Source organism: Aplidium turbinatum, chromosome 13, assembly GCF_918807975.1.
Source record: "Aplidium turbinatum chromosome 13, kaAplTurb1.1, whole genome shotgun sequence".
Classification (NCBI taxonomy): domain Eukaryota; kingdom Metazoa; phylum Chordata; class Ascidiacea; order Aplousobranchia; family Polyclinidae; genus Aplidium; species Aplidium turbinatum.
This window is the reverse complement of record NC_137484.1, coordinates 20,350,428-20,369,564: the sequence shown is the minus strand read 5'-3', so window position 1 is coordinate 20,369,564 and position 19,137 is coordinate 20,350,428. Positions and strand designations below refer to the sequence as shown.

General features: G+C 37.6%; 1 protein-coding gene across 2 annotated transcripts; it reads left to right on the top strand.

Annotated features, from left to right (window-relative positions):
- Positions 1-1,079: 1,079 nt before the first annotated feature.
- Positions 1,080-10,689, top strand: LOC145782627 (leukotriene A-4 hydrolase-like). Of its 2 annotated transcripts, none has more exons than XM_082594441.1 (17): positions 1,080-1,289; positions 1,442-1,572; positions 2,070-2,190; positions 2,789-2,857; positions 3,170-3,280; positions 3,618-3,743; positions 4,127-4,267; positions 4,530-4,553; positions 4,916-4,986; positions 5,451-5,536; positions 6,193-6,218; positions 6,898-7,042; positions 7,595-7,698; positions 8,039-8,164; positions 9,015-9,110; positions 9,370-9,557; positions 10,391-10,689. In XM_082594441.1, exons 1-17 carry the CDS (start codon positions 1,137-1,139, stop codon positions 10,503-10,505), a joined length of 1,833 nt encoding a protein of 610 aa, XP_082450567.1. In that variant the 5' UTR covers positions 1,080-1,136; the 3' UTR covers positions 10,506-10,689. The 2 variants fall into 2 exon arrangements, with proteins under 2 accessions (XP_082450567.1, XP_082450566.1); XM_082594440.1 differs by lacking the exon at positions 6,193-6,218 and adding an exon at positions 6,125-6,150.
- Positions 10,690-19,137: the final 8,448 nt, after the last annotated feature.

Below are 19,137 nucleotides of genomic sequence, written 5' to 3'. Positions count from 1 at the left end.
AGCGTTAACAACGGCGAAGTGTTTTCTCTTGTTTTTTATCGAAAGTCTTTATAGTCGAATACTGTCGAGTATAGGTCGAGATGTTCGCAAGTGATGTTCACCTCAAAAAGACAGTTGAACTTATACACGGAACAAGCTGTTTTTTCCAGGCAGTTTACAAAATGAACGCATTTTTGCTGCGGGAAATTGCCGACGTAGATTACGGAAGGTGAAATGGCGTCGGCGGAAGCGACCAAGTTAAACACCTTTTCTTTTATCGGTTTTCGATTTAATTCTTACACATCGTAAAAAAAACAATGCGTTCTGTTGAATCATAATTGATCTCACAGCGGGAAGACCTCATTGAAAATTGCGCGTCTAATTTAGCTGGTTTACTTAATATTGCAGTGAATAGTTACGTGACTATTCCAGCAGCGTAAGTTACTCTATCTTCTACTTTGAACTTTCCATACCGTATGAGAAAGCCATGCGATCAGCTGCTGTTTTGCGGGCAAGAGCAACGTAGGCTATATTTCGCTTTCGGCATTCTTTAAGTCTGTTTAAATGATCTAAATCTCTTTCGCAAAGTGTTTTATCTTTGAAACACCACTTGTAATAACCATTTTTGTTGCCCCTCAACCATAAATTTACGGGGGGCGTCGGCCCCCCTGGAAGTCGGCGCGTATGTGTACAGTAATGATATATCATATTCACCATTTTCACTCAATATCTTTAAATTCATCTATTATCTATTGATAAAGCTTTCAATTCACAGTTGAGTTGATTTGCATTTTTATGTAGGTTATTGAGACTCCAAAACTTCAAAGATCACTGGTCTTGTTGATGACTGCCTTGGAGCTAAGTAGGCTGATTTCCATCTCAGTTTGCCGACTTTGCATGAGTAGCTAGTTACGTGTAGTTGAGCAAAAACTTGACATTTATGTCTTTGCTATTATCCATTAGTAACAAGTCAATTGTTGTGTTTAGTTAGAATGTTAGAACTTTTGAGCCAGACAACACATCCTAAACAATAAGATTGGTTCAGGTAGGCAAAAAACAAAACATAAAAATTGAATTTGTATGTAAATATTTCCAGGCATTAGTAATACATCATTTTATAATAATTTAGCCTATTGAAATTTGAGGGTATTCACATCATGGGAGTTTTTGATCCGACCTCATTTTCTCGCCCTGATCAGGCAAAAACAACCCACTTGTATATAGAATGGCTTGTTGATTTTGCTCAAAGCAAGCTTATTGGACATGTTGACTTAAAGATGAAGGCTATGGAAGATAATGTTATGACTATGGTGAGTGACTAAGTTAACAACTCGAGAGCTTATTCAAGCATGTTTATTTTGTTCGTTTTGAGAAACTTACACGAATTAATTTGTACCATATGTGTTATATTTTGCATATGCAGTGCATGTATCATCTGTTTTAAATGTTTATTGTGTGACAGATTTTTGATACCAAAAACTTAAATGTTGGTCGAGTTTCAGCAGGAGGAAATGACTTAGAATTTGAATTCAAAGAAAAGCATGATGTTTTTGGTTCCGCATTGCACATTACTATGTCTTCACCTTTGAAAAAGTCAGTATCTATGACATAAGTATATTTTATAAATTATAATACCAAAGATAAATTATATATATATCTATAATATACATACAGTAAGTTAGAAACAAAAAAATGTTTGAATTAAAGGCTGTAGTTTGTTTGCATTCGAATCACTTATTAACACCAAGAGTTGTTTGTGGGTGGCTAACAATAATTAATTATTAACACTACAGCACTGATTGCATACCAGTATAGGCTGCTAAATGCTCTACTCCATAATTGTGTCATTTATTTAACAACTTGACAGAATCTTTGGTTATGTTTATTGTTATTGTCAGTTGTATATACTTTGTATACCACTTTTCACAAAATAGGCTATCAATCCAATTAAATGTCTTAATGATAAGGACTAATTGTATTTCTGCAAATTATGTTTTTTGTAATACATAAGCAGTCTAAATTTTATATATGGGCCTCCTCTTTGCTTAGTTGTCATGGTAACTTTCTGTAACTGTTTTTGAATTTGACAGGGATGAAGAAATTACACTACGCATTGAGTACGAGACTTCTAAAGGTGCTGGTGCCCTTCAGTGGTTAGATGCACAACAGACGGCTGGAAAACAATATCCATATATGTTCAGCCAATGCCAGGTTTGTTAAAAATACTTTCTTTTATTAAATTTAGATATATATGCAAAACAACTTGTGTTTTCATTTACCATTGCATTGGTGTTGCTCGCCCAGACCGCAAAATATGTCATTTTAACCACTTGGGGGACGACGACTATTCTTATTTTGCTTAACCTACTGGAGGGGATTAATTTCAGAGAGAATTTACATATTTCTGTAATTTTGCTTTTAAATAGTTCTTCAATTCAGTGATATCCCCGGTGACCACTGAACAATGTAACAACATAATAATGTTGGCAATACTAAAATTAAGAATTTGTATAAACAGTACCAGTTTGTCGTCTTTTTGTCAACAGTCAAAATGCGTAGCCTATATAATAATATAGTACGTCATCCGTCCTACCGCAAAAGTTTTCTTGCGGGTATATACATCATTCGTTCACAAGTAGTTAACATTGATTCAACGTCTGCAGACAACATGCTAAAATGTTAAAATAGCGGATTTTGCTGTCTGGGAATTGTCAATGTAGTTTAATGGAAATTTCATACAGCGCTGGAAAATAATGCATAGTAATCTAACATCTGATTGTTTGCAACACTGTATTTTGTGACTTTTCAGGCTATCCATGCCCGTTCAATCCTGCCATGCCAGGATACACCTGCAGCTAAAGCACCTTACACAGCTGTGGTTGGTATTGTTTGATGGCTAAGTGAGAATCATAACACCCTTGCATTTGTTTTTATTGTTGTTAGTTAAACGAGGTTGACTTGACTATATTTTGTGGTGTCAAAAGTATCGTATTTTGCAAAGGAGAATACTTGGCATGCTTTAACTTGAATATTACAAACTAGCTTGTGTTCAAAAATTTCACTTTCCATCAGCATTTGATGAATGCAAAATAGCAGTACCATTAACATTGATAAACGTTTAACCAATTTGCAAGTTGCAACATTGGCAAATATTTTAACGATTTATTATTGCTATTTCTCATGCCTCCAGGTAACCGTGGAAGATCCCCTTGTGGTCTTAATGAGTGCGATACCGCAATGGGATAGAAGAGCTCGTGATGAAAAGAAAGATTTTATCATGACTTACAAGTTTGATCAAAAAGTATTTTTTATTCTTGAAATTTACTTTTGATTTTAGTTTTCTGTTACGTTTCTGTCGAAACATTAAGCACCAGAAATTTGTAAAGTACGGTACCGGTACCTTAAGTTTATATAGAATTAAGTTTTCTTTGAAAGCTTGCATGTTGATCTGATGCCATAAAATTTGTGATGGTAGTAAATTTCATAATTCTCTTCAGTTCATATAAAACAAAACAATTTTTGGTAAACCCCAGTAGAACTTTTTGTTATATTTTTAATGACCAAGTATATTCAACAAAGTTGAGTCATAAAAACTCCTTTCAAACTTCTACATTTAATCACAAGAATTGTATTGTTAGGTTCCTATGCCCACTTACTTGATCGCCATCGTGGCTGGGAAGTTAGAAAGTCGCGATATTGGTCCACGATCCAAGGTGTGGTCAGAAAAGGAACTGGTCGATAAAGCTAAAGAAGAGTTTGCTGAGGTAATGTAGCAAGTAACATCTTTTTTTATCAGCCATCTTTACTTGAGTAACAACTTCCCTTATATTACACCCTGGGTATAGAGGTGAATGGTGTTTCGGCCACCTTAGCCGGATATCGAACCAGGTTTGTATATATGGATTGAAGCCGAGCACAGCCATCGTACCACTTGTAGTATCACGTGGTATTTCTCTTACCAATCGGCACAAGGCTTAATCTCTACCATGGTGTCTAGCAGACGTTGCCTTTTTGAACGTTGCGAGACGTTAAAACGATGTAAAAACGGCAAACTTTTTCTGGCAGGGATAGCAGAAATCTAAGTCAACCTCTGCTATTAATACAATCACACTTGACTTGTTATTCATTTGCTTTTTATTCTGCTTAGACCGAAAAAATGTTGGAAACAGCTGAGACTCTTGGAGGACCGTACGTTTGGGAGCAGTATGATCTTCTTGTTCTTCCTCCTTCTTTCCCGTACGGTGGAATGGAGAATCCCTGTCTGACCTTTGTCACACCAACTTTGCTGGTACGCTTGCAGTTAGATTGAAGTAATTTTAAGTTGTGTAATCACTAGTACGATCTCTACAGTAGCAACCTGGACCATTTGTGGTTGAAAATGTTTAATTATATTTTATTACATGCTGTGGCCAGCTTAAATCAGTTGAAGGTATTACTGCATTAGAGTTTTAGGCTGTAACTCTTGTAGTTTTCTGTACTTTTCACAATGGGTTATTAAAATTTTACATTATTTAAATATTGTTATACATCAAAACTCCATTTGTTTTCAGGCAGGAGATCGTTCACTGGCAAATGTAAGTAGATTTACTGCAAGTCGATTGGTTCTAATGTATTCAGACCTAACTTACTGCTACGCGAGAAAACGAATCAACGCTATTTTCATCACCATATCTTTTATTGATGTCTTCAAGTGAACTAATTTGTTATCCCTGATTTGTTAGCATAGAGTACAAGTTAGAAATGCACTTGCTTGAGTTTTTAGTTTGACTTCTTGGCTACTTTTGAGCTGCGAATTCTCGCAATGCATCATTAGCCTAACTATTTCGCAAGGCGATTGTCGCTATCCTTATGTGATGTTTATTCAGTACTTTAGCAACCAGCCTCTTCAATTGTGATGTAGAGATGCTTTATGTTAAAACTTTGCCATTGTACCAAGGTGATTGCCCACGAAATAGCCCATAGTTGGACCGGTAACCTTGTGACGAACCACACTTGGGAACATTTCTGGTGAGTTTGTATTTTTTTTTGGAGTATTTTGAAGCTTTTTAGCTCCCCACAATTATTTACAACTTTCCACAATTATCACAAATACTAACAACAGCATCCCAAATCAAAGTCAGTATATTTTGTTCACATTCAGCACCGAAACATTACAGCTTTGGCATCACAGTTCTGAATCTCCATCGTGAAGCTGGTGAACTGTCGAGCAATAATGAAGCCTGCATGTGTTTACTATGTGCTAAGTTCTGATTGTTGTGAGTTTTTTTTGTTTTTTTGCAAGGAATCATTTTATTATTTCTGCAATTTCTATTGTAACGCAATTCAATTTATTTAAAACAAACTTTCAGCCAGCTATGACGTTTAAAAGGTATTCATATATGTACTCAATGTTTTGCGAGAACATTTTTTGAGAATTTACAACTACATTGCTTTAAATTTCGCTGGGCCCAATTATTTGTTTTACCTTTTAGGTTGAACGAAGGCCACACTGTGTTTCTAGAAAGAAAAATCATGTCGAAAATGTATGGGGAGCAGACGAGACACTTTCAAGCACTGAGTGAGTTAAATAAAAGTATAGGGCTGGTCTCAATGCTTGTACCAACTGTTTTTGTGGTTTATTTTAATAAGACTTAGATTAAGTGGACGGTAATGCAAGGAAGCCAATATTTCTTTCCACCTTTAAACATGCCCGAGTGCTTGCTATAAATACAATCGCGGTCTTTTGGTGAGTATTGAACCGAGGTCCTTTCGAACCTCGTTCAAGCTTTGCCGCCATTCGGGCATGCAGCATCTGTTGTAGTAAGGTGATCTTTGAATCTCTGCAAAGTGATATCAGTCTGGCCATTGTTGGGAAACATATGCAGAATTGTGATTGCATAACTGACCTGTTCATCCGGAGCACTACCAGACAGAAAAACCCGTCATTTTTTTACGTTGATTCAACGTTTGCTGACGTTTGTTGTCTGGGATGGCTTAGTGCGATCATCAAATCTCGTGGCCTGGTGTGTGAAACTGTGAGAGCTCACTCATGCGTGACGACTGAACAAATAAACGTTTAAAAATTTTGATACGTCATCCGCAAAAATTTATAGTTGCAAATGGGAAATTCCATTTTTCATTTTATTGAATTTCAACAAACTTTTAGGTGGCCTCCGAGCCCTGCAATACTCGGTAAGTCTAACCTTTGCTTATTCTCTTATTATTCCCTTTTAGATGGACTGAAAGACTTGCGTTCTTCTGTAAGTTTATCACCACGTTGGAACGAATAATTAAAACTGATTGTTTTAACGAATTATTTTCCCGTTGTTGCTAATGAGAATGAAGCGGCTAGCGTTGAACTTTGTAATCTTCAATGGACTAATTGTTTGGTCTTGTTATTTCGAACACTGCAATGAGTGGCTGGTGCATAGCGTCGCTCGTGTGCGTTCTATTATTTTAAACGTTTTTGTAAATCATTGACCTGCTTTTGTAGTTGCAGAGTAGCAAATATTTAGTATCTCAAAGTGATTGATTGGTGATAAAATAGTTTTGGTGAAAAGAGATGTCATGCCTTAGCTTTGCTGTAATTGTCCACATAATTGCATTGTAATTTCACCCGACTTAAAATATGCAATTTTATTTACATTTATTCAAGCATTTAAGTTTGAAACTAACCTGAAAACCATTTGTAACAAACTCTTTCCACTTTCTGTAAAACTTATGCTGCAAGTATTTTCATTCGTATCATTTAAAAAAAATTGAGAGTATCCAGTTAAGAGGGAGTCCAATTTTTCTCCAGTAATCCTGCTTGAAAATGATTGCAAAAACATGTCAATTACTTGGATTTCAGCTACTACAGAAACATGACAATTATGTGCATATTAATTATACTGCAAAAAGCTAAGTTGATCGAGCTGTACTTCTTCATTTCGTTTGAAGATCGATGTGTTTGGAGAGGAGAACCCACTCACTAATCTCGTTGTGAAGTTGGATGGGATTGATCCGGATGATGCGTTCTCCTCCGTTCCTTACGAGAAAGGACACACTTTGCTCTTTTATCTCGAAACTCGTCTCGGAGGACCAAGTGAGTTCTGAGTTATTAATTCAGATTTTTACCTTTTATAACCTTTTCAATAGAATGTTGTGATAGAAAGTTGGTTTGCAGTCAAAGATTAACATATTCAAGTTTATTACATTAAATAATATGTTAAACTTGATCACGTTGCTCGGTTGCGTATGCCTATGGTTCAACTTTTGGAAAAACTTTAGAAACTATTTAGTTATCAATCATTCTGTTTTGTGAAAAAAATCATCAAACGGTTGCACAAAACTCAAAATGCTTGATAGTTTAACGTCGGTTGGCATCCTCGTTTGTGTCACAGTCTGTGTTGTTCAACGCTCGAAGAGTACTTTTACCACTGAGAGTGAGTTTAAACATACAACTGTCAACTAGATTGCATACTGAAAAGTAAGATCAAAAAGTGGTTTCCTTTTCCCCACTTTATCCTTACCTTTACTATTAGGCACAAATTTGCAACTCCAAAAATGTGTAGAAAATATTCGCTAGTGGTCTGGTTTTGAAACAACATTTTACAATGATCTGTTTTAATTATAATATTCCTGTATGACATCACAGGTGCATTTGAACCTTTCCTCCTCAGTTACATTTCCAAATTCAAGTACAGCACTGCCACTACAGAACAGTGGAAGGCTCACTTGTATGAATTCTTTGCGGATCAGGTACAGCATTAAAAAGTTCTAACTATCGGCACGTGGTACTAACCTTAACTAACAATCTGCCTCGATTTAAAGCCTAATTTCGTTTGGTGGTCATGTGAAACCTCGTATTATGGTTTCGTTAAAATTTACTCAATACGTCTGTTAGGCAAATCATCTGGAAATTGGGTAATAAGTTTATAACAATCATATTTTCCATAAGGAAACATAAAATCTTAATTCCACATGATTGTAACTTCTCAAAGTTAACCAGAATATTTGTGCTTGTTTGCCGCTAGGTATAGACACTGTACAACCCAAAGAAATCTCACTGTTTGTCTTAAACTGCTGTTAATGTTTCTAGAAAGCAGTTCTGGATGGTGTAGATTGGGACTCGTGGTTCAACAAGCCTGGAATGCCTCCAGTCATACCTGATTATGACCAAACCCTGTCTGCGGAATGCACTGCCCTTGCTGAGAGATGGGCAAAGGTGTGTTCGACGTTGCTGCAGAAAATGTATTTTAGGAAGCAAGTTCATTTTAACATCAATTCACCACTGCCATGATTTGCGTGATATGTGGGGCATTGCTGTTTTCATTTTGTTTCAAGTAGTTCAGTATCATCAGATTATAGTATGTACCCTATTTTTTTCTAAACAGAATTGCATTGTTTATGTTATGATTACACTATGGTTTAACAATAAAATGCTTTCAGAAAGTGGTACAGTCGATCAAAAACCTACCTGATCTTATCGAACATAAACAGTGCGATCAATAAAAAAAAGTAGGACATTTTATCAATTTCACCGTTTTCTGAAAGCATTTTATCTGTAAACTGCTACACTGAAACAACCGAGTATCGGATCTCACCATAGACCAACTTGCATGGGCGAATGGAGTAACGTGGCATGGGGATGTGCTAAGGACGGAAAAAAGAAATTTTCTCAGAAAGTTCTTGACTTTGGAAGTGGGAAGAGGAAACGCCCTATTATTGAACATGGTGAGCATGAGGCGGACAAAACCGGACAGAAGGATGAAGAATTGAAGATTCAATGGACAGAATTAAATGAAAAAAAGTGGTGAAGGCAATCGCATCACGCATCAAGGAAGGAAGCCATGTTTCCCATAAGTGTTAACGAAGAAGATTTGGGGTGCTGATGAATGTTACGTTTACGAAATGGGCCAGGAGTTCTGCGTGTCTTTTACCATGACACTAAAACTTTAACAGCTTCTCAGTGTAGTTGATAAGACTCTCGGCCCCAAAGGCTAGTAAGAAGAGGACGGGTGCAATGAAGATATTCGCCATCGTTAGCTTGTCTCACTAATTTTCATACTTTTCAGGCAACACCGAAAACCTTATCCTCTTTCAAAGCGCAAGACATAAAGAAGTTCTCGCCATGGCAAAAAATTGAATTTCTTGGTCAACTTCTACTAAAGGTTAAGTTTGTCATTTATGTTGCTTATTGTAGAATGAAAATGTTGAGCTTATACCTACAAAAGCTCCGAAACAACCTTTTGGTCTGTAAACGCTGAACAAATGTAAAAAGACTGCTTTGCTAGCTGGGTATCTTAAATTTAAGCTGGTTTGGTTTTGAATCTTTATCCTCGGACTGACAAAGCCTTGATAGGTTATTCCTGGTAGTTTCGCACACGGATATATTGAATTGCTGTTTCACTGAGACCAGTTGTTTGGCAGGATCCATTATCAAAAGAACATATGGAAGCGTTGGATAAGTGCTACAGCTTTTCCAAAGTTGAAAACTCTGAGATCAAGTTCCGATGGCTCCGGTTGGGAATCCGAGCTCAGTGGGTTCCATCGATCGCTCCTGCGTTAAAGATGTTGGTCGACCAGGGCAGGATGAAGTTCACACGGCCACTTTACAGGTAGATGTTTGGTCAAGAGTTCGTTTGGTTGCATTTCTTTTACTAAAATTTTAAGACTCGTTTGAAAACGCTCAATTTTACAAGTCATTATCAGTAGTTCGTCAAGAAGGTTTTGTTGCTGTTTCCGAGTAGCCTATCCCACTACTCTTTAGTGGCGATCAAACTCCGGTTTTTGGTTTTGCCAAGAATTTTAGACTCCGACTCCTAAATATTCCAAAGCCTCGTCTCCATACACCTGTGCAAGGAACGGGGTTTGAACAGTAGATTAAAAAAAGTTAATTCTAAAATTTCTAAAAAGCGTGTCTAATTCCAGGGTTGCCAGTTCTATGGTCTTTCCGCAAAATTATATTAGTTTTGTTTCCAAGTAGTGGGAAAATTTTAGCATCTGCTGCTTGTGACTGGTTGGTTTGTTTGGTTTTATTTTCATGAAATATATACCATTTCTCTAAAGTTTAATTTATAATTTTCTTTTTATTTTGATGCATTTTTAATTTGATGATGAAAGCCACAAAATTATAGGTTTACTGCTTTTAACCTTGTCTTTATTTGCGAGATGGTAACTTTGTAAGAATCTGGCAGCATTGAATCCGGTTCTTTGTTTCAAACCTTTGTAAATTCATATTAACAAGGATTTTGCAAAATGCACGAAATAAAGGTAAAAACAAACATTTTTTCAAATTTATTTCAACCATACAACGTAATTGAGTACAGCTTCTAGTGTCAACTCAAGATAAAAAGTAGTGCATTAAAATAGTAAGAATGCACATTACTTGTAGCCGGATTAGGACCGTTATAAATCAGTGTTTGTGAAGTAAAAAGTTTAAATTTTGCAGAGATTTAGGTGCCTGGAATGCCAGTCGTCAAGAGGCAATTGACCACTACAAGAAGCACAAGACTACCATGCACTCCACTACAGCTCAGCTCGTTGAAAAAGATTTAAAACTATAGGCTACATTAATTTGCTTCTACAGATCAAGCTTTAAGTCTATTTCATTTGCAACTGAATGATGTTCTCGACAAATTTCTAATTTCTGTTGTTTTTGTACTGAGTTTTGTGAGTCGGATATTTATTTTTGTTTAATTTAGCTGTAGCCTACTTTGTCATGCAATAAATAATACGATATCTACTCAATTTACACAAACTCTTTGTGGAAAGCCTTTGTTTTCTAAATAGCCTACGCGTATTTGTAATCTGCAGGTTGCTGCAGCAGAAGAGGTCAACCAATCAGAAGGCAAGCTTTAAATCAGCCAATTGCAGTCATGCGGCTCACGCGCATTAGAAAGTAAACTAATTGAACGTTTCGCCAGCGTAGCCTAGAGGGTAAGTGCTCGGAAATAGTGATTTCGATGGCGTGGGTTCGGTTTCCACCCCTCCCTCCCTCTTTCTTACCAAACATAACAAGAGTCGATTCCCTGGCCGAGTGCTAAAAGAGTCACAATAACGGTAGCCAGATTCCACGTCACAACAGCGCAACTTCTGATTGGTTGAATTTCATCAGGTTAAAGTGGCTACCGCTGCTAGTAATATCAATAAACTGAGCACTCTAAAAAGTCGTCGGACCATTCGGCATGCGACAACTCAGCAAGTTCATTTCAGCTAATGCCAAGTGGTTATCGCTTGTCAACTCACTTTGCTGACTTGTGACTTTCCAAGTTTCGGCTTGCTCAGTTTCATTATTAACCAACTTTAGCCACTTGCTCAAATGTTAGCTCATTTGTTCACTTGCTCATTTGTCACTTGCTCAGTTCACAACTGCTGACTTGACAACGGCGGCGTAGGAGACTCTTTTAAAAGGCATCAGTAAATTTTTCATTTAAAACATCAGTTTATTTAAACCATAGCCTGAGACCAGAATTAGTAAAACGATTGTTATGACTTTGAAGAATTGAGAATCGCGAACCTGGTATCCAATGATACACTCTCAATTGGGGCCGTTGAGAGGATATTTTTGCGCCAGTAGCCTACCAACTAATGGGCTTCAAATCAAGATAATTTTAACAAAAACACAATCCTTCAAATACACGATGACATAAGATGTTGAAAACACTGAAGACCCTCTTTCATTCTTTGAATTACGCTTTGATGATAATATCGTGAATCTTATAAGCGAACAGACTAATTTATACGCACACCAGTTTATAGAACAGCATGGAAGTTTGCTGAAACGTAGGTCTCGTCTAAAGTCATGGGCAGATACCAACTCTAATGAGATTAGAGTGTACCTTGCTCTTCTTCTTCTGCAAGGTATCGTTCCGAAGCCTAAAGAAGAATTTTATTTGAGCAAGATTGCAAGAAGGACTCCATATTGACACACCATTCTTTCGAAAAGTTATGTCCTCCAATAGATTTATTTTGCTTTCAAAATTTCTTCATTTTTCCGATAACACTGTAAATAATGATGCAATTCCTAAAAAGCTGTCAAAACTCTGGCCAATATTGGAACACATGAAAAACAAGTTTTCATCGGTATATATGCCAGAAGAAAATGTCTCAATAGATGATGTCTCAATAGATTTCCCCGTGCTTCAAAATCTATCACACACAAAAAGACTACTGAGAGACGATTGCTTCGTAATAATATCAGTTTTGTTTTGGCTGTGTTTGCGTTGTTGTTTTCCAATAAATTGTGTCCTAAAACTATTTTAGATCTATCAATGTCATGTATTTACAATAACAATGTCTACAGCAACAGCATGAAAAGGAAAAGCGCAATGAAGCGCATCGCAGTAGGCTACTGCGCGATGCTACACGCCTATAGCTTGCTGCGTTTCGCAAAAAAATAATTACACACTGAGCGAACAGACGCAACAAATAAACGACGCGCTTAACTGGTTAAGTTCTCGGGCCCCTAAAATCATTCTGGGTCTAGGCTAATAAAGTAGGCTACCCCTTTCAACACTATAGACCTTTCCGCAGCCAACCAATGAAGCGTGACGTTGAAAACAAACCACTTCAATAACTGAAATCGTAGCAGTAAAGCACAGTTTTTGAACGTTTTGATCGAACCATCGTACATTTTGTACTAAAAGTACTTTTTTGACTGAGTATTATATTTAAGTTATCTGTTTTCAGAAAAAAATTGAATTTACTACAGGGCCTTAGCCCATGGGCCTAACTACCGCCGGCACAGCGCTATAGCCTACTGCACGGGACCACTAAACGAAAGGACCTCGCATTGATAAATTTTACTTCAAAAATATTTGAGTTAACAACTAAAGTAGGTAGCCTAAACGTATTATCATTTCATTTAGAATCTACACTGATGTTTTTTTCGTGCAGCATTTCCGTTTATTAATTGACGTTTTTGTCCTAGCTTACCGTAAAACGGGGGGAATAGGAACATGGGGGTGAATAGGAACAAATTTTAGACTTAGAATATTTTGCATATTTCCTTATACAGTAGAACTCGGTTAATCCGGATTCGGTTAATCCGGATCTTCGCCTAATCCGGATGAAATTGGAAGTACAAATGATTTGTAATCTTTTTCTTAAGAAACAGCTTCGGATTATCCGGATTATTTAATCCGGATCTTCACCTATTCCGGACAAAAGTTGCGCTTTCTCTATCGCTTTATCCGGATTTTCCAGACAGTTTTGCCATTTTATGCTAAAACGTAACGTGGCTTATTGCGAGAAATTTCTTATCTATTGTTCCGTTAATGTGACGCAATAAATTATTGCGGATTTCTTCTTTTCATGAACATTAATCCCTCCTAACGCAAAATTCGTGCGCAAATGCCCAAACTCGTACTGTAACTTGAAAAGATGTCGGTGGAATTTTCGGCGGTATGTCGGTGTTGTTTTTCCAATAGAAGACTTTGTTTGATTTTTTGTAAGTTTTCCAAAAAAACTCGTCTTCCGTAACTGTTTTCAAAAGTTTTGAGTGACTACAGATTATTCCGACACGCATGTCTGAAGATGTAACTTTTGCCAGTGTGTTCTTGCGTTAGACGCAGAGTCTACAAATACAATCGTTTTACATGCATAGGCTACAGCATTTCAAAAGAATTCTATCGCTAATATGGTGATCGCGCGTCTCGGAATTGACAGATGACCACACTAATGCGTGCAATTTCGGTGATTTTTACCGATACCCTTCTATCTAGGTAACGTCAGGCTTGATAAAAACCGTCATCGGTTAATCCGGATCTTCGCTTAATCCGGATGGAATCGCCGGTCAAATCGAATCCGGATTAACCGAGTTCTACTGTATCTGTTTATATATTTTTGCAGGCTCGCATGTTATTTTGGTTAGGCATTATATAGAGTGTAGAATAGCATAAGTGTTTGATCTGTAGGCCTATAGTAGCCTAACAATAAAGGTTTGTCAACAGCTGATTGTAGCAAGAATTGACAGCAATAGACAGTCAGACACCGGTGTTTCTGGTCTGCAGCTCGTACGAGCTTTATTACATAGGCTATGTCATTTATACGTTCTATAATTGCCAAAGCACAGAAACAAATGGAGGCCTCATTGAATCGGAGCCCCAACTGACGAAGTTAGGCTACGGCCGTGATTGAATGGCAGTCCAGCTTATTAGTCTACCGTACTTCAGTTGATTCATATTCAGTGCAAGTAGGCCATAAGTGATAGGCTGCATTGCGTTCACAAGTAAAGAAGCAAAAAGGCTACAAACTGAAACCCACTTAGCCTAGGCTACTTATTGTAGCAAATAAGACAATAATTCTCGCTTATTATTATAAAGACTTAGCTAAAGCAGAAAGAAATTTTAAGTCTATCAGAATTGCAGACCAACAGCGTTTTGCTTAGAGATTAACACACTACCGTACTAGCAGTTCCTTCAAGCGCCATAGCTTATGCGCAGTTACTAGAGCCCATTAAATAAGTGGCTTATCATTGTATAACTTGGCTTGTTTTTCATATAAAAGTAACTTGAATAAAATTTAACAGTCAGATCCTTGTTTTTTTAACGTTGATTCCATGTTTTTAAGAAGATTCTACTAACTACGCAACAAGTTATCAAGCTTTCACAAGCAATTTGGTGCTTGCCAATGAAGCAGCCAACGTGATTGTTTTCAACGTCACGCTTCATTGCACAGAGCTGCGAGAAAGGTCTATTTCACGGGAAGCAGCTGACTCGATGACTAATATAGTCTTTCGCTGCTTCCTGTCTGTTGTAGATTCTAGTTATGGTGCTATTTTATTTGCATTGTCTATATTTTGTACCGTATACTTTTCTCGCAGCAGACAAAATAAAAGGTTTCTCTCTCTCTCTCTCTCTCTCTCTCTCTCAGCCCTCGAACGAAGGAATTATCAGCATAGCCTACATGGCGAGCAACTGTTTGTAGGTTGGTTGCTGAGAACTGCAGTAGGCTACAAAAAGGCAAGACATGAGTGCTCGGTTTAAATAAAAATAAGTAGCCTAGTTAAAAAAACAAGTAGCCTAGGCTACTTCAGCAATTTTGGTCGGACAAATAGCTGTCAGATTGAGACAATCCCCTTTTTTAGAATAAGCTACTAGCAATGAGCACCTGTTGTCGCTGGTTTCACCTCCTAAAAAAGGAGACCTTGTTTTATCAGTGCGCCTTTGTCCAAAAACAACCATTATTAGGCTATCACGTAATTTTTTGAAAACACACTTGCCTTGAAGGGGCCATACCTCCTTAGAAAAAAAATTCTTGCGGGGCTGGCGTTTCACATTCTTAGTCATGCATCACACATTTAATCCCACACGAAATATATTTTTGGAAAGCTCAAAAAATTTGCAAATTGTCTACAGTCTTTAATTTGCACTAAAAGCATCTATTCAAAGAAGATGCTGATTCAAAAATTTTCACATGATTTCTGAAGATTGCAAAAAAAAACTAAAAGGTCAAATTCCTTTCAAGATAATGTTTTGTAAATCTCTGTGAAAATAAAATGGCCTTATAAAATTAAGTTAATGGAGGCTTTTTGAAACATCTTCTTTTTCTTTCGTTTGAGACTAGATCAAATCAAATTTCAGGGCAAGTGATGGAGAGCCAGGTGAGTGTAGCTTCGTCCAGCGTTGCTATACCATGCGTTCCATTTGGTGCCTTATAGATCGGACATTCAAGAACGACATGGTCAGCAGTTTGTTCCTCCGCGCCGCATTCGCAGGCCGGTGAGGGAGCCAAACCCCACTTGTGCATGTTGGAATTGAAGCGACCGACTCCGGTTCGGATTCTGTTGAGCTTGACCCAAGTCGGCCGAGGCAGGTCCATACCAGGGGGGCGCGCCACCGGGTACCATGAAGTGTGCTGCGCTGATGGCATGATTGCTGAATGGATGTAGTAATTCAACAGCAGCTGGCACAAAGGGGTGTCTTGACTTTAATTGCCGGGGAGATTCCTGAGGTGGGATGTTGAGTTTTGCATGAAGCAAGTGGTTAGGATCCCCCGCCCGGCGAGCCAGGTGTATAAGGGCTCCCTTTCGGCGAAGCTCAGCAGGTTGGATGCCTGCGAGGATTGGTAAATACTCTGTTGGAGTTGGGCGCAGGCATCCAGTTACAGTTCGCAATGCGTCGTTGATTGGGCTGTCGATGAGACACTTTCATTTAAAACATAATGTTAGTGAAGAAAATTTGCCGTGCATTGCAAAAATTTTGAAGAAGACCTTTGCATGCACGTCGTCCATTGGAGTTTTGCCACCTTTTCTTTTTGTTGGTTTTGTTACCGTATTTCATTTCTGCAATATCATTTCTTTTGCATTCCGACAATGAAGATGTAATTGAATTGTTTAGGAAATTTACTCGGTGGCGTCTGGCAATGTAAAGGAGAGCACACGATTATAAATTTAACAAAGAAAAAAGGGAAGCATAAGTTGTGAGGGAAAACATTTTTTTACTACTTTATTCTTCTCTTTCTAAAATGTTAGTCACTCATTTTATTTTCCTGTTTTCATAAACTACGTTCTTTTTTTCATTAGGCTACAGCTTATGCATGATCAACAACCTTTACCTACTGGCAACCCTAGTTTTTATCTTGATCTTCTTGTGCCCTAACCCGAAGAAGGAACTTGATTAATTTGTTTATTATTTTGCTTGTTAGCATTGCTGAGTAGTGAGTTGAGTAATATGTTTTGGAGAAAGCACGGTATTAACAATTCATACAATCATTTGCTCTGCTAGATAGCATAGCTGGTAGATAAGACGAAATGTATCTTCTGCTATTCTTATACATTTTAGTTGGATGCAGTCGCCCTACGGGTACTTCATTGACCAGTGTTGGTTTAAATCAAGGCAGTGGCTATTTGACCGGCTCCGGTCTTTGAATCTGAAACACTATTTGACCGATCATGACGTCACTGCATAAGCACTTTTTTCTTTTTCTCTTTCAAAGCAACAGATGAGAAGCGCCGATATAAGTTCTAACTTCAACACGTACGGTATTCTTCAACTCAGTCCGTGGCGCGTGCGATACGTCTCCGGCTGCCGATCTAGAAGGGATGAGTTCGATACTATCCGGAAGCATTCCTTTCATTTTTTTTTTATCTAAATTTTGACCCGAAGCGCATTTTTGTGGTCAATTTTTAATTTGAGCAGCCTACAGCCCATTTTTTATGTCTTTTCAAATGTGAGTAATAATGTTGGAGTTTTTTTAATTTGCTGGAATTTGAGAATTTCTCTTGGTAATTTTCCGATCGTCGTAAGTGAACGTGTGTTGCCGAACGACCCTACATTAGTATCGAACTCACCCCTCTAGATTGGCAGCCGGAGACGAACCCTACGCGCCAGGAACTGAATTGAAGAATACGCGGTGAATTTAGAACTTATGTCGGCGCTTCTCGTCTTTTGCTTTGAAAGAGAAAAAGAAAAAAGTGCTTCAGTGACGTCATGACCGGTCAAATAGTGTTTCAGATTCAAAGACCGGAGCCGGTCAAATAGCCACTGCCTTAAATCAATTTATTTTTTATTTTTAATATATTTTCAAGAATACCAATTACACTATGTGATACCCATAGTCTAACAACATGAAAATGTACATGGATAGATAGTCATCATCATCATCCGTTCAGTCGTTTACGACTCTCGGTCACTCTATACGTCATCTTTCTCCACATCTCTTGATCCCACGCATTCACGCAACCTCCTTCAATTCATGCACTCCCATGCCACTGTCATTTACAATCGTGTCAAGCCATCTTGTTTTCGGGCGCCCCCTTCCTCTTCCTCCGCTCACCAAACCAAGCATGATGTCTTTTTCCATTGATAGATAGTAAGCATGGTTAAAAACTGGCGTAGTGTAAACCAGAGGAAAGTGGTGTACAACTTGTACCGCAGTGTATGGTATACCATACTGTATATATAGATAACAAGTTCTACAGTAACCAGTCATGTACCGTACATTGCAACTGGTGACTTATTCAAGGAGTGCACAAAGTACAAGTTAAGGTGGTCATTCATTGATGAACAAATTTTCTCATGCACTAAAAGCAGAGGATTTTCAGGACAGATGTTATCTCAAAAGGTATCTCATTAGAGCCATGTCTTTCATTTTTCTCAATTAACGACTTTGATCAGCCCAAAGAAATGCAAGTTGACAGTTTGTTTAATCCTCTTCTTTTCTGGCGTTTTAGATGGGTTGATGCAAGATTTCTTGCATCATTTTTTAAGATTTTGAGAAAATTTTAGCAACAAGTGTAATTGCTTTTATAGGGTGCAATCTAATTCGTACCATGAACAATTTGTACCGTCAGTTCGTACCTTGAAAAGATCGAGAGAAAAAATAAAAAAAAGTCGAAGTTGCTGATCGCATAAACATTTTAAAAGGGTTAGGGTATCGGTTAGGTATCGGTATCCGCAAACAAACAAACTGAAAAGATCGAGAGAAAAAAATAGAACATCGCTGATCACACTTTCCGTTTTTCCACACTTTCCGCAAACATTTTAAAATTTCCGGTAATGATCCTAAGAGTTTGCCGAAGTCGCTGATTACGGAAACATTTTAAAAGGGTTAGGGTTTTTCTGCAAACAAACACACTGAAATGATCAAGAGAAAAAAATAGAACAACTTGTATACCAGCTGCAAAATCTTATATGGAGATGTTTTTCAGCAGTTAATATTTATAGTACATAATATACAGTAAAAATCTGAAAAGACCAATTGTAACCTACCATTTTTGAATTATATGAAAGTAATACAAAGCTTCCGCAATGATTTCTTTATGTTATTGTTGTACTCACTGACGCTGACTTACGAGGTTATGGGGTGGCCACGCCACCCCGTAACCGCTGTGGCGGGGTGGCAGCCACCCCGTTTAGGTTACATTACTTACTGCAAATAAATGTAATTTGAACGGACGACGGACGTGTAAATCTTTTTTTGATCATTGGTTTTCGCTTCAAGTCAACGTAAAGCAAGAGGTGAACCAATGCAGTATTGCAAAGAAAATGATTGTTTTTGTCACAAGCATGATACTAGCGTAACATCAAGCAAGCTACGTGAAGATTACGCAACACGTGGCTACGAGTTTTTTCCTTGTTGTTGTTGCGATCGTTTTATTTGTTACTTGTCATAAGTCATTGTTACATTTGTTAGGTTTACAATGGGATTATTAATCAATAAAACTAGATCTTTCCATTGCTTCCCTCAAAAATC